Source organism: Pleurodeles waltl, chromosome 8, assembly GCF_031143425.1.
Source record: "Pleurodeles waltl isolate 20211129_DDA chromosome 8, aPleWal1.hap1.20221129, whole genome shotgun sequence".
Lineage (NCBI taxonomy): Eukaryota > Metazoa > Chordata > Amphibia > Caudata > Salamandridae > Pleurodeles > Pleurodeles waltl.
The window spans coordinates 1,455,730,213-1,455,747,285 of NC_090447.1; the positions used below are offsets into that span (position 1 = coordinate 1,455,730,213).

Sequence of the window (17,073 nt, forward strand, 5' to 3'; positions counted from 1 at the left end):
GCCCTTGCAGCTTTATTTTTTACGCAAACCAGGTACTATGTGTAAAAGCAACGCATCCATTGTTTTTTTGGAGTAAGACTCTTTTATTTAAAAATTCATAACTTTGCTCGTGTTTGCTTCGATTTTTGTTGTTTTGGTCTTGTTTGAGTTAGATAAATATTAGCTATTTTTCTGGTGTTGTGTCCCTTTTGTAGTGTTTTCACTGTATTACTGTGTGTTTGGTACAAATTCTTACACATTGCCTCTGAGATAAGCCTGACTGCTTGTGCCATGTTACCAAGGGGGTGAGCAGGGGTTATCCTAGGTGTGTATCTCCATTACCCTGACTAGAGTGAGGGTATTTGCTTGGACAGAGTGCAAACTGATTGCCAACCCCATTTCTAACAGCAGGGATCTTATCTATTGTAATGGCTGTTGCAATGTTTCTTATAAATGTGCTCTAATTGATGACGGAAACAATAAAACAATTATTTTTTAATTTTTAAAGGATGCACCAGCAATCAATCAGAGACGATCTGGGAAAGCACCTGTCCCAGACGGTGACCCTATGGACGTTTTTAAATTCTATGATACATTGTGGGCACCAATTTTAACTAACGTTTTTAGGGCCGCTGTTCCTGGTCAGCTAATCCCATTATGGAAATCGGCAGTGGTGGTACCGATTTTTTAAAAAGGCAACAAAAACCTGCCTAGTCGCTACCGACCAATTTCCCTCTTGGGAATAACATCATGTAAGATCCCAGGCAGGGTTACTGCATCCAAACTGGAGGCCTGTATAGAAGGGAAGCAGTTACTCTCCAGGGCACAAGATGGGTTTTGTAAAGGAGTCAGTACTTCAGCTCATTCTGGGGAAATATGCCAGTGCAAAGGGATGGGAGGGGGGTCCGTTCATCTAGCATTTATGGACTTATCCAGCACATTTGATATGGCGAACCACCCTATTCTGTGGTCCATTATTGAATAACTAGGGTTTGATGAGCCGCTGATAAATGTGCTGTATAGGATGCACTCGGACACTTTGTGAAAATCCGGTATGGGATAAGCAGGGAACTCTCTCTGGAAATTAAGTAGAGGATAGGTGTGCGGCAAGGCTGTGTGTTGGCCTGTCTGCTGTTTTTACTATATATAAATGGTTTGGAAGAATTGCTGCGCTGTGTAGGAAAAGACATACCGAAAATAGGGAATTATCAATTCCAGTACTGCTATAAGCAGTCAGTGCTGTGCTGATTGACTGAGCAAAGGGCTATGGGACTGCAAACCCTCTTCGATGGGTGGGAACATTTAATGGATACCTTAGGCCAGAAAATTAACCCAGATAAATCTTTTGTCATGATATTGGCTCCTAAAAGAATACAAACTATGAAATTTCAACTGGGTGGTATTCAGATAGATAAACTAGAAAAGTTTACATATTTGGAAATCGAGTTTGATTCCAAGATGAGTTGGGACATTTTATATAGACCATGATCCCTCCAGTTCTAAAGATCAGTTGACTCTGTTTTGAATTCTGCAAGAAGGTTGGGGCAAAAAACGGTGAAGGAACTTTCTGCAATTTGTAATGCCAAATGTGTTGCAAGAGCGAGCTATGGAGCAAGAGTGTGGGGTTACAAAAAAGATTTTTCCTTTCAGATAATAGAAAATAAGTTCCTGCATAACTTGTTGGCAGTTCCACAGTCCCTCTCCACTAATGTTTGCCATTTGGAACTTTAGCAAACTATATAGAGGATAGAATTAAAATTATTCTTCTAGTACTTTGGCTGAGAATGTAGTCGACCTCAGAAGCAATCCTTACGAGGGAGATTGCACAAGACTCTCTGTTTGGAGAATGCCTGGTCCAATGCCTGGCTAAAAATAGGTAAAATCTGTTTTAATTATTTTGGGAATTGAATGGTATTTTACAAACCTGGAAACTATCACAGGCGGTATCAAACCATTGGTTAAAGAGTTGTTCCATAAATGGATAGAAGAAGGTCGCCAGAGGGATTTTTACCAATCCCAGATAACTCTAAACTGTGTATCTATTAAACCCACACAAGGCCAGGACTTTTATGTCACACTAGTTTACAATGAGAGGTACATATTTGTATTTTAGCAGGTTTATTCTTAATTTGATTCATTTTCTTGTAGCTTATCCTTCCCAGGGCCCCGGGGTTGCTGATCTTACCAACTGTCCCTGTGATTCTGCCACAAAACAAAGCATGTTGCACTTAATCTTGTTTTTTTAGTATGTGCTCTTCGCACAGGGAGTGTTTCCTGGTTCCTGTTCTTCGTGCAGCCCATAGTAGGCGCGCAAAATAACCTTAAATATATTGCAAAAGTAGGATATAAAGTTAGATCTGAGCATTAAAGCGTGTGCCAGAGACCTGAAAACCAGGAGAGGCCAGGAATATATAAGTGCAACAGCAGTGCTTAATGTGTGTTTGTTGTTTCCGGTGCGGAGCACCAGCACTTATTTTTGGGGGCCGGCGCTTGTTCTTCTGCCTCAAGCATTTGCTGCGAGCAAAAGACACATATGGGAAAGACTGAGTAAGGGAAAAACGAAAAAGCGTCACAAAGGGAGAAAATAGAAAGCTGCAAGAGTGAGCTGAAGGGGCAGGGAGTGGCTTAATATGGATTGAAGAGGCCCGAGTTGATGTCAGGAATACGCTGCCTCAATATTCCGTGTTCTCACATTTAATTGCAGGAGCCGCGTGTTTAAGAGGAGGGCTTTGGACACCGGCACCTTTTTATTTACAAATTAAGCACTGTGCAACGGGAGACTGAAGAAAACATGAAAAAGGAGGGGGCATGCAGAACTTGTGTGAAGACTGAGAAGAGGGAGAGTCCCCTACATAAGTAAAGTGGATGAAAGGAGTGTTGTATCCATGTTTCCTTATGTGCGATGGGTCCCAGCCTAACCACGGGTCTTGGGTGCTTGGAACGTTGGTGTATAAATTGGAGAGTTCTTTTGACAGGAGGCTGGGCAGGCATGAGCCCTGCTCCGGGTAGGGTCTGTACTTGCAACCTGTAATTCTATGTCAGGACCGGAGGCTCCAATTATGCTTACTCTTTCTTTACTGACTTAAACAGCAGCCAATCAAATACAAGTAACAGAAAAAACTACACATCCCAGGATGCCTAACATCCTATCACATGGTCCAATCACTATCCATGTCCTCTGTCATGAGTCCTTTGACCTATGATGTCACTTCCTCTTTCTTTGCTGCTTCGCAGCAGATAAGTACACGTTTCTATTCTCTCTCATATTATTGTGTTATTACTAATGTTAATCGTTATAAAAATTATTGATTTAAGCGTTGCGATTCAGCGCGCTTTTATTATACATGTTTAAGCACCCTCGCGCTTTGTTTTCTTGCCATTTTGCCAAGTTTTGGAGCCCGTTTTGCTGGAGGAGTGGGAGCGGGAGCTGAGCTGCTCTCCAGCAGTCTCCTTTCTATTTTTAGCACGTGCGCGCGCGCGCCTTATCGAGCCGATCTCCTTCCAATTTTGGAAACGATCGGCTCGAGTGTGCTGCGTGTTCGCCTGTGTGTCCCCATTTATCCCATTCACTTGCTCCCTGACGCCCAGCAGATTTACTGACTGTGTTGTAAAATTTAAATAGGCTGTTGTCGAGAGTGCCTTTCAGGCAGCTCCCTCTACACTTTAAATAAAGGGCTACTTTTTCCTTTGCCTGAATTGAGGTTTTTGCACTCCCCCTGTTTGAACCCTCATTACCTACTTGTGATTACAGTTCTCCTCAAGACTTTTGTACCGTTATACATTGGTCATGGCTCAGTGGGATGACCAAGAAGCAGAATACTATACAGAGGAGTTGGGCAATCAACTTGAAGTTGATCTGGTGGAAGCCCTTTATACCAGGGTTCAACAATCTGTAAATGATGCCCTGGTGAGAGCTCTGGGTCCCTTTTCAAGACAACTATTTCACTTTGTTCGGTCACAGGTTTGGACTCAGGGACAACAACCACAACACGAACCTAAAAAAGTAAAAGACAAAGCAAAAAATTGGAATCTGGAGCAGAGGTTAGTGGTGTTCACGCAGATGCATTCGAAAAACTGTGTAAGGAACGCAGTAGCGAGCATAATTACAGCTCAAAAAAGGAAGCTTCCTTTTCTACCTCTTCCTCTGATAAAAATTCCTCCTCTCATGATTCGGATGATTCCGACGTTCCTACGTCTAGCAAAAAAGCTAAGAAAGCGCCCCCTCCCAGCCAAGTTCTAGACTTCGATCCCACAGAAATCATTCACCCCAGGACCTCCAATTGGGTTCCCCCTCCCGAAGTGGCTCAATATGCTCAATCCAATTTGCGGAGAAGCTTTGATAAGGAAGTCAGGTCACGCTTAAAAGCAGAGTGCCCCACACCTGACCTAGAGGGCAAGGTTTCTGATACCCCAGAAATAGACCCCACCATGGTCACCTTTATGAGGAAATTTGCTAAGGACCCCAAAAAAGGTTTGGACCGATCCTGGCGTAATTGCCAAGACAAACTGTTGGATCTTTCAGGACCTTTGACTAAGATCCTTGAGATAGCATATGTGGCCAAGGAATCAGGATCCCCGGTGGACACCGATGTTCTTATCGGATGGGCACAAAGAGCTATTTGCCTTTTAGGAAACTCTAATTGTGCTATTTCTGCAGAATGCAGAAAATCTGTGCTAATGCGCATTGATCCTAAGTTATCGGATCTTGCGACCTCAGAAGCGGGCCCTTCGGCGGAAAGACTTCTTTTTGGATCTTCTTTTATCAAAGACTTGGCTAAGTTCTGCTCTACCTTTTCTTCCCTTGACAAGGCACAAATGTCGCTCAAGAAGGTTTTTAAATGAGGCCTTTTTGTCAGGGCCGGTCGTTACGGGGGGCGTATGTCCGGCCGAGGATCCTATAACAGTCCCCAAAACTACTACCCTAGAGGCAGAGGTGGCTGTTACGGGGATCAAGACTCCACCTTCTACCCCACACGTCCCAGGGGAGGACGTCCCTGCTTCCGCAGGGGCCATCGCAGAGGGCAACAAGGAGCCATTCAGGACTCAAGTTTCACAGGTGAGCATTATTATTTATTTCTCTCAGGTCAGACTTTGGGCCAGAGTAGCATCTTGCTTGGCAAATTGGAAACGGATATCCGGAGACCCATGGGTTCTCCAAACAGTCGAGGGATTCCGGCTGGAGTTCATCAGTACTCCCAAACAACTCTCCCTTCCGTTACAAATGTGTTTTTCCCAAGCAAATCAAAAATTTATAGACAAAGAAGTGCAAGCTCTCTTAGACAAAGGAGCCGTACAGTTTGCTTCTCCCCATCCTTACGGTTTCCTAAGTCCTATTTTCGTAGTAGACAAGAAAGGAGGAGGTCACCGCTTAGTCTTGAACCTGAAGGATTTCAATCATTGGATCCTATACAGACACTTCAAGATGGAGGGCATCCACATGCTAAGGGATATCCTTTTGGAAGGGGATTGGATGGTTCGGCTGGATCTAAAAGATGCCTACCTGTCGATTCCAATTTTTCCTCCCCACAGGAGATTTCTACAATTCCAGTGGAAGGGACAGTGTTTGGAGTTTCTTGCCCTTCCATTCGGTCTGTCATCAGCCCCTAGGTGCTTCACGAAGCTTCTGAGACCTGTGATGGAGTGGCTCAGAGCCAAGGAAGTCAAATTGATTATATATCTGGACGACATTCTGCTGATGGCCCAGTCCCCTCAAGTCCTACTCTCACACTTGGATTGGACCATAAGCCTTCTACAAGACTTAGGTTTCCTTATCAATGTGCAGAAGTCATTGTTGGAACCTTCTCAGGTGATAGAGTTCCTGGGGTTCCAGATAAATTCCATTTTATGTGAACTTCTTCTTCCCTCTCAGAAGATACGCAACATCAAGAGGGAATTGAGATCGGTTTTATCCAGTCAGACCGTCTCATTGAGGAATATAGCCGGAGTAGTGGGATTACTAGCTTCATCTATTCAGGCGATCTTCCCTGCACCCCTACATTATCGAGCACTTCAAAGACTCAAGATCAGACATCTACAACAGGGTCTGAGTTATTCAGAACAAATCCCATTGACTGCCGAAGTAAGATCAGAGGTTCAGTGGTGGCTTCATCACATGGAAGCTTGGAATGGCAGGGCGATTTTCGGATCTCACCCGGAGGTAGTGACAGAATCCAATGCCAGCAGATGGGGTTGGGGAGCTTGTTGCAACTCCCTAGTGACGGGGGGCAGATGGTCAGAATGGGAACAAACCCTTCATATCAATTGCCTGGAACTTCTGGCGGGATCCTTTGCCATAAAGAGTCTCTCCCCGCAGAAAACAGATTGTTGCATACTCTTACGGATGGATAATGTTTCAGCAGTGAGGTATGTCAACAAATTAGGAGGCACAAAATCCAGAATCCTGGCGGAGATTGCCAAGGACTTCTGGCACTATTGCCTAACTCAACGCCTAGTGGTCATAGCGGAATACCTTCCTGGGGACCAGAACATCATAGCAGACTCGAACTCCAGATACCTGTCGGATACCAGTGACTGGAAATTGGATCCTCTGATTTATTCTCAGATAGTCATGGAATGGGGCAGTTGCGAAGTGGATCTGTTTGCCTCACGACTCAGTTGCCAAATTCCAAAATTTTACAGTTGGCGTCCAGACCCTTGTGCAATAAAGACAGATGCCTTTCTTCAGGATTGGTCCCAGTTTCGAGGTTATGCCTTCCCTCCATTTCTGATGATTGCCAGGGTTTTGTCTCAGGTGCGGAGACAGAAGACAGAGATTGTTCTGGTGACTCCATTTTGGAGAGCACAGCCTTGGTTCCCTATTGCTCTTCATTTAGCCTGTGCCTCTCCTCTTCTAATTCCTCCTCGTCTGAATCTTCTTTTGAGTCCAGAGGGCCTTCAACATCCACTGGTCTTGTCAGGGAAGTTGACTCTACTAGCCTGGTTAATTTCAGGTCTAGATGGAGTACCCCAGATGTTTCGAAACAAGCTGCGGAGTACATTAAACAGGCCTGGGCCGGTAGTACCCATAAGAGATATGACTCAGCCTGGCGCAGATGGTCTAGTTGGTGTGATGGAAGGGGTGTCAATCCATGGAAGTACATATTGGTATGATTGTTAACTTTTTTGAAGAACTAGCTAGTTCTGGTTTGGCTTATCGGACGATCAATAACTTTAGATCTGCTATTTCAGCAGGACATTCTCATCTACAAGGTAAACCCGTTGGAGAACATCCACTAGTTTGCAAACTTTTGAGGGGTATACGTCTTTCTAAACCTCCTCAAGCTAAATATTCTGTATTATGGGATGTTAGCATTATTTTAAAATTCTTAGATTCTTGGCCTACCAACAGATATTTGTCTCGCAAGCAGCTTTCAGCCAAGATGACCATGTTTTTATGTCTTATCTCTTGCAAAAGGGTTTCTGACGTCAGGGCTTTAGATTTAGCAGGCAGAACCTTTTCACCAGAAGGAGTCACTTTTTCAGTGACAAGAAGGACTAAAACAAATTACAGGTCAGTATCCTATCTAGTCTATACTGAAAATTCGAAATTATGTGTAGTTCAGTGTTTAAAGGATTATGAAGTTGTCACAGAAGAATTTCGACAAGATGTTAAAGGTCAATTGTTAATTTCTTTGCAAAAACCTTTTAAACCAGTTACCTCAGCCACTTTAGCCAGAGGGATGAGATGGTTGATGAGTGAAGCAGGCATTGATACCTCTGTCTTTGGGGCCCATTCTGCTAGAGGGGCTATGGCTTCAAAATCGTTTGCCTTAGGTTCCTGATTAGAAGACATTATGAGGGCAGCAGATTGGTCTTCAGAAAATTCCTTTTGTAAGTTTTATCACAAACCAGTATTGGATGTAGCTACTGTAGTAATGGAACAGCTTTAAACAGCATAATCGGATCCTCCGATCCTGACATAGAATAAACAAATTTCTAGCTATCGCGTCAAGAATTTTCAATTCTATTAAGGACACGGAGGCGAGGATTATGCCCCCCTTATATACAATGAATATTGATTATCAATTATTGTGCATATTTATGATCTATTGTTATTTATCCCTCCCATTTATTGTCAATTATAGAGATTTTGAGACATTTCAATTTCATTGGGATATTACCTGCTTGTTTGTTGTTACAGGTTCTGATCAGAAGAATTCCTAAAATTCGTATCTTCAGGGAAGTTTGGTTTTAACGTTTTACCCGGTTGCTTCTCCGGTGTTGAGCTATCCAGGAGACGGATCTCCAGTAAGAAGAAGAAGTTCATGACTCCGGATTTCAGGATGGCATAAGAAGTTTCGTTTTCAAGTTGATCTTATCTGTTCTGACCAAAGAAAGAGGAAGTGACATCATAGGTCAAAGGACTCATGACAGAGGACATGGATAGTGATTGGACCATGTGATAGGATGTTTGGCATCCTGGGATGTGTAGTTTTTTCTGTTACTTGTATTTGATTGGGTGCTGTTTAAGTCAGTAAAGAAAGACAAAAGCATAATCCTCGCCTCCGTGTCCTTAATAGAATTGAAAATTCTTGACGCGGTAGCTAGAATTTTTTTTATTGAACCCGATCTTTTTTTAACCTCTCCTGGTGCATCAGTAAAGAATCTACGGCTCTGCACTGCACAGTATCGACTGGCTTCTACTACAGAGTTGTTGTTACAAACAGGAATGCACTTGTGAGCAGAAAAATAAAAACGGGAAAATCAAAAATAATCTGAGAGTTCTGGAGAGGGGTGCAGCAAGCATGAAATAGCACCCAGGGAAAATGTGTGCACGATTTCCACTCTTTTATATTCTGTGTCCAGAAAACTCGTATGAATTGTGCAAATGGGGACGTAGATAGACGGCAGACCGAAAGAACATGTTTAATATGAAGTTAAATATATCGTTAGGAGGTGATATGATCAAGAATCTAGGTTGCTGGCTGGAAAGAGAAAATTGGGTTCTGGCTACCGTTTTGAGATCTGGCCACATTGTGTGATTTTGGGCACATCTAAGCTTCTCTGGGGGTCTGATTCCAAAAGACGTTTTCTTCTACAAAGGTCTCTTGCTACTGACTTATTGTATTTCATGGAGTAAGACACACCTGCAAATGGACAAAAGCTTTGCGATTCAGCACCCCTTAATTGAAAATATGTGTAATATAAAAATGTATCAATATATGTGATATACTGTCATGGTATTTAAATCAACTATCACAAATCGCTTCCACCACTTAACTATGTAACTATTCAAACTTATAAAAAAAAATGTGATTCAAACACTGAAGGCATGCAATATTTGAGGCCTCTACACTGCACATACTCATTGTACTTGAAGCATTTATCATCAATCACTTCCACCGCTGATCTATGTAACTATTCTGCCACATTTATAAAAACGCTGCAAGCGTGACATCTATGATGTACCTGTGAGTGCCTTTCCACTACACATACTGTGATTGGAATCACTTATCCATTGCCCCTTTTCTCTGATAAATGAGATGTTATTTATGTACAATACCTGAGCTCCTGAGGCCTCCGGTAGAGAAGGAATCCCAAAATGGAGGAAACGATGATGAAGCACAAAACTATAGGGAGCCAAATATAGAGTGCTGTTTGCAAGCCAAAAGGACTCCACATACCTGCACAGACAGACATACATTTTTTTTTATTAAGGAAACATAAAGGAAAAATTACTATTGTCTACAGAAACAGTGTCATTTACGAGGTGCAGAATTTCTGTCCTCTTCCCTGTGCTAATGCACAAATTGTTGCCTAGCACTAACGCAGGCACCTTTGCACCATGGTCCAAGGGTGCCTGCGTTGTGGGGATGATTGTTTTTGTGCAGGAAGGGCCACCATACTGCACAAAAACGATCCCAAGAGGTATTTTACTCTTTCTATGGGTTCTGCAGAATAAAGCACACATAGAAAAAGGGAAAAAATAGGGAGAAAATATAGATATTTCTCCCCATTGCGTCACTCTTACGCCACCACTGAGGTAGCGCAGGAATCTGATGCATTTCCAGACATGTAAATCTGGGAATGCATAAGATTCCATTAGGTTCCATGTGTGTTGCATGGGAACACCCCAAGCAACACCCATGGAAACGCCCCTTTCTCCCAGTTTTATGCCTGAAAGGTGGCTTTGCATGGCCTTGTAAATATGGGATGGCACTCTGCGCCACTGGAGCGTAAAAAAAAATGTTGCTCCAGGGGCTCAGTCTGCAGCTAGGACCTTGTAATTGAGGCCCAGAGTACGCTAACCAGGTCTTAGTACATTATTGACCTACACTGCAAATTAATGGGACATTTCTTCTATTCTTAGGCTCTCAATCCTCTTTTAGAAGAGAAGTCTGCAGACAATTGCAAAGCTTGTGAGATAATAATGTAGCGAAATAGATGACTCAGCAAATACAGTACCTATTTTCTGGGCACAGTAGTGCACAAGCCAATTCAGAAATTGATTTTTACCCCGAGTAGGATGACATGAGAACATTTAAAAGAAAAATTGACATCAGAATAAAACATACAATGCAGGGCCTGAAAGAACATGGACAGGAACATGGACAAGAACTATTTAAAACATAGTCACACAGGCAGCAGTTGGATGCAACTGTTAAAAAGAGATCTACACACTGAGGTGCATTTGCACGTGCTACGTTCCCTCTTAGTCAGCATCAGCTGCCTGCCACTTTTAATCAAAGAGGAAGTGAATGAGTGCAACATTTGCAAAGTGCTAACAGTAAGCCCTGAAGGCTTCTTGGCACAAACGGAACTTCAGTATGACAAACTAAACCCAGAATAGTGCACCTACTAAAAGAACAAAAACTTTTTGAGTTCTTTAGTGTAGGAGATGAGGCAACACTTTTGCCAAAAGGATATTGGTAAAGCATTCCATAGCCTGAGAGCCATACAGGAAAAAGTTCTACTACCTGATCTAGATTTCTCACCTTTGGAATCTCTGTGAGCAGTAAATTTTACAATCCTAATGATCTAGTATAGGTTTCTTCGGAAGAAGCCCTTGAAATGGGGCTTTGTCCAGCATCCATTGCTTTATACCAGTAACATAAGGTCTGAAACTCAATCCATATCTCCATCTACAGGACGCCAGTCTTGGTATTGTCATGCTTTTGAGATGATATCATGGTTGTGCAGATTAAAAATTGTTATTGCAGCTGTGTTTCTATGACCCAAAGCTTGTGAATAGCTTTCTCTGGTAACTCCAAATAAAGTTTGAGTAGCCCAAACGAGAGTTGATCTTAGCATTGGTTAGTACTGCTCTTAGATTACTCAGAACATAACAGAAAATCCTATCTAAGTGTTTTAGCTGTAGAAAGAGGAAGATACCACTGCATTGATTTGGGCAATAAGACAAAGCTCCTTATCCACCGTGAATCCCAAGCTCTTAATCTTCTCAGCAACAGAAGGAGGTAAGTCCAGAGTATCAGTCCAGATTGAGGTCAAGCACAGTTTACTTTCCCCGAAAGCAATCACCTCTGTCTGTTCTGCATTCAATTTTTCTAAATTGCAATTCATCCAATACCTTCCCACCATCAGTTTTTAAAGACCTCTCCTATTTCAATCAGTGAGGCATCAAACCTCAAAAGAATCTGGGTTGCCTACATCTGAAACAATTTTGAATATAAGTCCCTTAACAAAACCGGCCAGAGGTTACATTTATATGTTAAATGGGAATGGGAATAATGCAGATCTTAGTGGCACTCTACATGTGACAGGTAAAATATTAGAACTAAATGATGAGATCCTAGCCATATACCTTCTGTTCTTCAAAAAAGGATTTAAATCAATTCAAAGCATAACCTGTTACCTTCATTTCCCTGATCCACCCAATCAAGATGGAATGATTAACCATATCAAAAGAGACAGATAGATCATGCAATCCAAGCCAGATGGAGTTATGTCTTTCCAGATCTAATCTAGCTTGATTTAAGGAAGCAACCAAGGTGGTGTCCAAGGATCGGTAGGAAGCATACTTTATTATCAGCCAATATTTGATTGCTTTTTAAGAAGACTAGAGAGCAAATTGGATTTACATTCTACTTCTGTTTTAGCCTAAACTAGATTCAAGGAGATGGGCCTATAATTACTAACTTCGAAATTGTCCAGGTTCAGCCCTCTTCAAGAGGGTCTTCATCACTGACAACTTCACAGATGGTAGGAACCTGTGCTTCTGAGAATGAACAACTGAAAAGAGAAAGGCCAGCATAATGACCTTTGAAATCTTTATTAGGATGTCAGTAGGACAAATAAGGTTGAGCCTGATTCCTGAAATTAACACAATTTCTACTTCAAATTCCAAAATCAAAGCAATGGCTGTCTATTAGAATTTGGTGATCCATATCTTTCTGTAAAGGATGGACACCCTCATTGTTTCCCATTGAAATATTTTTCTTGATGTCAATATAGAAATTTGTGATCTTTGTAATAACAATGCAAGCTTGTCACAAAATTCAGGCGCACAAACAATAGATGGTGCCAGGCAATCTGGTTTTGGAACCTTTCTTATAACCTGAAATATCTTTACGACAACAATATGACTTCACAGAAGTAATAAGCTTTATCATTAGAGGATCTGCTCTTTCACTGTATCCCTTCTTGGGCATACTGCAAAATAAAGGATAATTACAAATTGAAATACTTGTGTTGAGAGCACAAAAGACCACACTTTGAGGTGAAGTTTTATCAAGAGCTGCACCACCCACCCTACATTTTAGGTTAAACATTACATAGGCCTGGAATTATGCCTAAGCTGTGGAGTCTGGGTGGCCATGGTCTTAAAGAGTTGATGAGTAAAACAAACATCATAGGAAGGACAGGACATTTTCTGGAAAAAACAGGTGAGAGAAAACACAGAATCCCTGATTCTGTCTAAGGTAGAAACAATTTATTTATAGGAAATATGGGTGTTTCGCTACATTGTGAACGGTATAAAAGTATAATTCAATTAGTCTCTGCTCTAGCTCAGTGCACTACCACTAAATACCCTGAAAGAGTAACTAACAATTTGCATGCTGCTATTAGTTGTACACTCTATCTAGCCAATGATGCTGATTAAGTTCAATAAATTCACATTTTTGGTGATAAATGCACACATGGTTTCTAACTCTGTGGTAAGCTGATTTCTCAGATGAGTTTCCAATTAATTCAATCATCACCTTCTAGTCTCAGTGTACAACTTTTGCTGGGTGTAGGTAATTGATCACTCTTTCATGAGGAGATCTCTTAAAATAATGCTCAGTCCATTTCACATAAAATATAATGTCCCCACTGTTTTTGTGTGCAGGCTGAGCAAGTCGAATAAAATATAATCATTAATGCCCCACCGCTTGATCTTGTTTATATTTATGTTGAAACTCACAAACGTCCTTACTCTATCTCAACTTGCTTTCTGATAATGTTTTATTCCTTCCCCATAATGTTTGGTTTTTGACCATGAAAGAAAAAAGTCACATGTCTAAGAGAAGTTAATATAGGGAGGTGAAATACTAACTGAACCAAGAAAACATCAGATCATTCATTCTTTTCTGAGACTAACGAATATGCTTTCCTTACCTGCTGTCCTGTGAACTTTAACTATGGAGCTGTTTTGTGGTTCTAGGAAGGTTGGATGTGACACCACGCACATGATGAGTGTCTCATTGTCACTCATCGCTCTGTATGTACTGACAACAGTCACTGTCTTGTCTGGGTGAACTTGCTGTTCGGTGATGCAGTTCTCACATGTTGGGTGCCAGGAGATGTTCGCTGCTGGTTTTCCTCCAGAGGCCCGGCACACTGCAGATGAGGAGCCATCGCTGGTAAGTGTAACTGTAGGAGGGACTAGGAGGTGGAGAGAATAATTATATTTAAAAAATGCTTAACAGGCTAAGACCAACCAATGAGATATCACTATGGTGTGGCTCAGACTGCAGATGAATGAAAGATAAGAACAACTAATGATACATCACTTCTGTTTGGCTTAGATTGCAGCTGGGTGGAGGGTAAGTACAAGTAATAAGAAATCTATTCTGTTTGGTTTAAATTGATGAGTGGCCTGGAGCTGTCACTGCAGTCAGTGAGATGCCTTCCAAGGACTGAGCAACCAATGGACAAATAATCTAAAATCACTTACTGATATGCATGAAATTTAAATATATTTGAGGTCTCTTTTACATGTGTAGAGAAGCTATTGAAATTGGGTTGAGTGGTTCCAACCTAATTTGGAGTCTCCTGCTAACCTACTCTCTAACAGTATAAGGAGGACCCAGGGAGCCCACCACCAATTTATACAAAGGTGGTCCCTACAGTGGATCACAAACAGATTACAATCAATATAGATTTCTAAGCTTCAAATTTTCATGGCGTTACGTTGCCCAATGTACCTGCAAAACAACACTGAAAGACACCTACACCATAAAATAATTTCATAATGCACCCGTTATAAATCTGCTGCAGAGGTTCTGCAGAGATGTTTTAAGGCATGAGCAAAGAGGGCAATCGCCAAAGGGACCCCGGCTAAAGTATATTAGAAATTCAAAGTTCCTGTCATAATAATGTTGTTCATAAAACTGTTTTCCTTATTTGACAGCAGAGCATGATCAACACAAACTTATTGCCAGATAGTGGAAACTATGGAAGGGGTTTTTACTTTCCAACATAAAAAGTATTTTGAGCCTTTTGCGCCTTTTCATGTGCACAGATAGCTCTTTGTGGTGCTTTGCACCACTTTGCGTGAAGGGTGTGTTACTTTGATGTAACTTTAGTTGATTAGCATAAGCACACATAGGGGGTGATTCTAACTTCGGCGGGCGGCGGAGGCCGCCCGCCAAAGTTCCCCCACCAAAATACCACTCCGCGGTCGAAAGACCGCTGAGGGTATTTTGGGATTTGCCCTGGGCTGGCGGGCGGCCGCCAAAAGGCCGCCCGCCAGCCCAGGGCAAATCAGCCTTCCCACGAGGACGCCGGCTCAGAATTGAGCCGGCGTAGTGGGAAGGTGCGAAGGGTGCAGTGGCACCCGTCGCGTATTTCAGTGTCTGCATAGCAGACACTGAAATACTTTGTGGGGCCCTCTTACGGGGGCCCCGCGGCACCCCCTACCGCCATCCTGTTCCTGGCGGGAGTCCCGCCAGGAACAGGATGGCGGTAGGGGGTGTCAGAATCCCCATGGCGGCGGAGCGCGCTCCGCCGCCATGGAGGATTCTGCAGGGCAGCGGGAAACCGGCGGGAGACCGCCGGTTTCCCGCATCTGACCGCGGCCGAACCGCCGCGGTCAGAATGCCCTGCGGGGCACCGCCGGTCTGTCGGCGGTGCTCCCGCCGACCCTGGCCCCGGCGGTCTCAGACCGCCGGGGTCAGAATGACCCCCATAGTTTTTGACAGAAAGCTCAATCTACTTAAATAGCTAGGCTATGTTTTGAATATAACAATAATGCCTCCATGAACCAGGCCCTAACCTGAATAAATGTTTTAACGTGTCCACACATTCCACACTTTGCAATTATGCTGCTTTGTATGGCACACATACAATGTGTGGAACATTAAAGAATAGTCTGGACACAGGGTTTGTACTGAAACACAAATACAAATAATATGCTAGTCAGCAACTGTAGGAAAGTCCCCTCTTTCTGGCATGGTTACCCCCACTTTTTGCTTGATGTCAGTGTGCTTAGACTTTTTTCACTGGGACCCTGCAAACCAGGACCCCAGAGATTGTACTCTCTCCATCACGTTTAGTTGTTTTAGTACTTCATACACCCCACAATTGGCATACTGGTGTACCCCTGTAAGTCCCTAGTAGATGGTACGTTGTACCCAGGGCATTGGTACATCAGGGCTCTCCTATTGGCTGCAGCATTTATTATGCCACCCTTGGGCGCCCATGCAAATTATGTCTGCAGGGCTGCCATTTGCAGCCAATGTGAAATGGTGCATTCACACTTTCACTACTGGTCACTACACCAGGCCACTGTAAGTCACCCCTATGTTAGGCTCTTTCAGCTCAAAGGGCAGCGTGCAGGTTCCCATGTGTGTGGACACCCCTGCATGAGCAGAGGTGCCCCTATGAACTCCAGTTCCAATTCCCTGGACTTTGTAAGTGCGGGGAAACCATTTTATCTAAGTACTGGTCACTGGTCAGTACCTGTGGTCCAGATACATTATGGAACCTGGGCATGTTTGGTATCAAACATGTCAGAATCATAGCCCAATACTGATTCCAGTATTGGTGGCATGATTTCATGCATCCTGTCTCTGCCACTAGGACAGAACCCCTGTGCACCATAACTGTTACACCAACCAAGGCTTGCTGACTCCTGCTCCGTGGGACCTTCAGGCTCCAAGTAGCCCCGATCCCAAGCACTCTAACACTGCAAGGACAGTCTCTGCTCTGCAGCTCCTTCAGGGTGCTGACTGGGCCTCACTGCGACTTACTATGCCTGCTGCCAGTGGATTGCTTGTGGGGGCTTCGACTGCTTCTTCTGGCTCTCCTGCATATTGAGGGTCAGCCAAGACTTCCCTCCACGGTTCGAGTCCCCAGGACCTTGGTAGTCCTCCACAGCTCTGCAAAACATCCAGCAGCTTCTTTTTGCATTTGCCTCTGCTTATTGGTGGTCCTCCTGACCACTGACCCATCTGCAATCTCGTGACCGTCAAGGGACAGCTCGTAAGTGACTTCAGGGAATCCTTCTGGACCCCGCAGCTGGCATTCATCCATCATCGACGACCTGGATCTTCAGCTACAGAAGGGAAGGCATTGCCTCCTGCCCCACCTGGACACTCCTGCGTGGACTGGACTCTGTCCCCTTCTTTTGCAGGTCCTCTTTACCAGGAATCCACCCTTGCCTTCCACCGGCCTGGTCCTGTCTCTTCATTTCTCCAACCACGACGTCCCCATGTTAGCCTATGGGAATACCAGGTAACTTACCTCTCTGCACCCGGCAGCTGGGGATCTGCTAGGTAGTTACATTTTGGGGTTCCACTCTTCCCCAACCGTTGGCTAACTACTCTGTACACTCCACTCTGATGAGGGACACCCTTTTGCATTAAATTTTTTACGTATATGGTTTGGCCTCCCAATATGGCCCTTGCTAATTTATGCGTTTCCTGAGTACTT

General features: G+C 43.4%; 1 protein-coding gene across 2 annotated transcripts in view; it reads right to left on the bottom strand.

Annotated features, from left to right (window-relative positions):
• Positions 1 to 17,073, bottom strand: part of LOC138248765 (cell surface glycoprotein CD200 receptor 2-like) — a 219,551-nt gene that overhangs the window by 29,954 nt on the left and 172,524 nt on the right. For both annotated transcript variants that reach the window (XM_069202640.1, XM_069202641.1), the window contains exons 3-4: positions 13,537 to 13,803; positions 9,482 to 9,602 (exon numbers count right to left, since the gene is read on the bottom strand). In XM_069202640.1, coding sequence (XP_069058741.1) covers positions 9,482 to 9,602; positions 13,537 to 13,803 — 388 coding nt within the window. The remainder of the gene's footprint in view (positions 1 to 9,481; positions 9,603 to 13,536; positions 13,804 to 17,073) is intronic.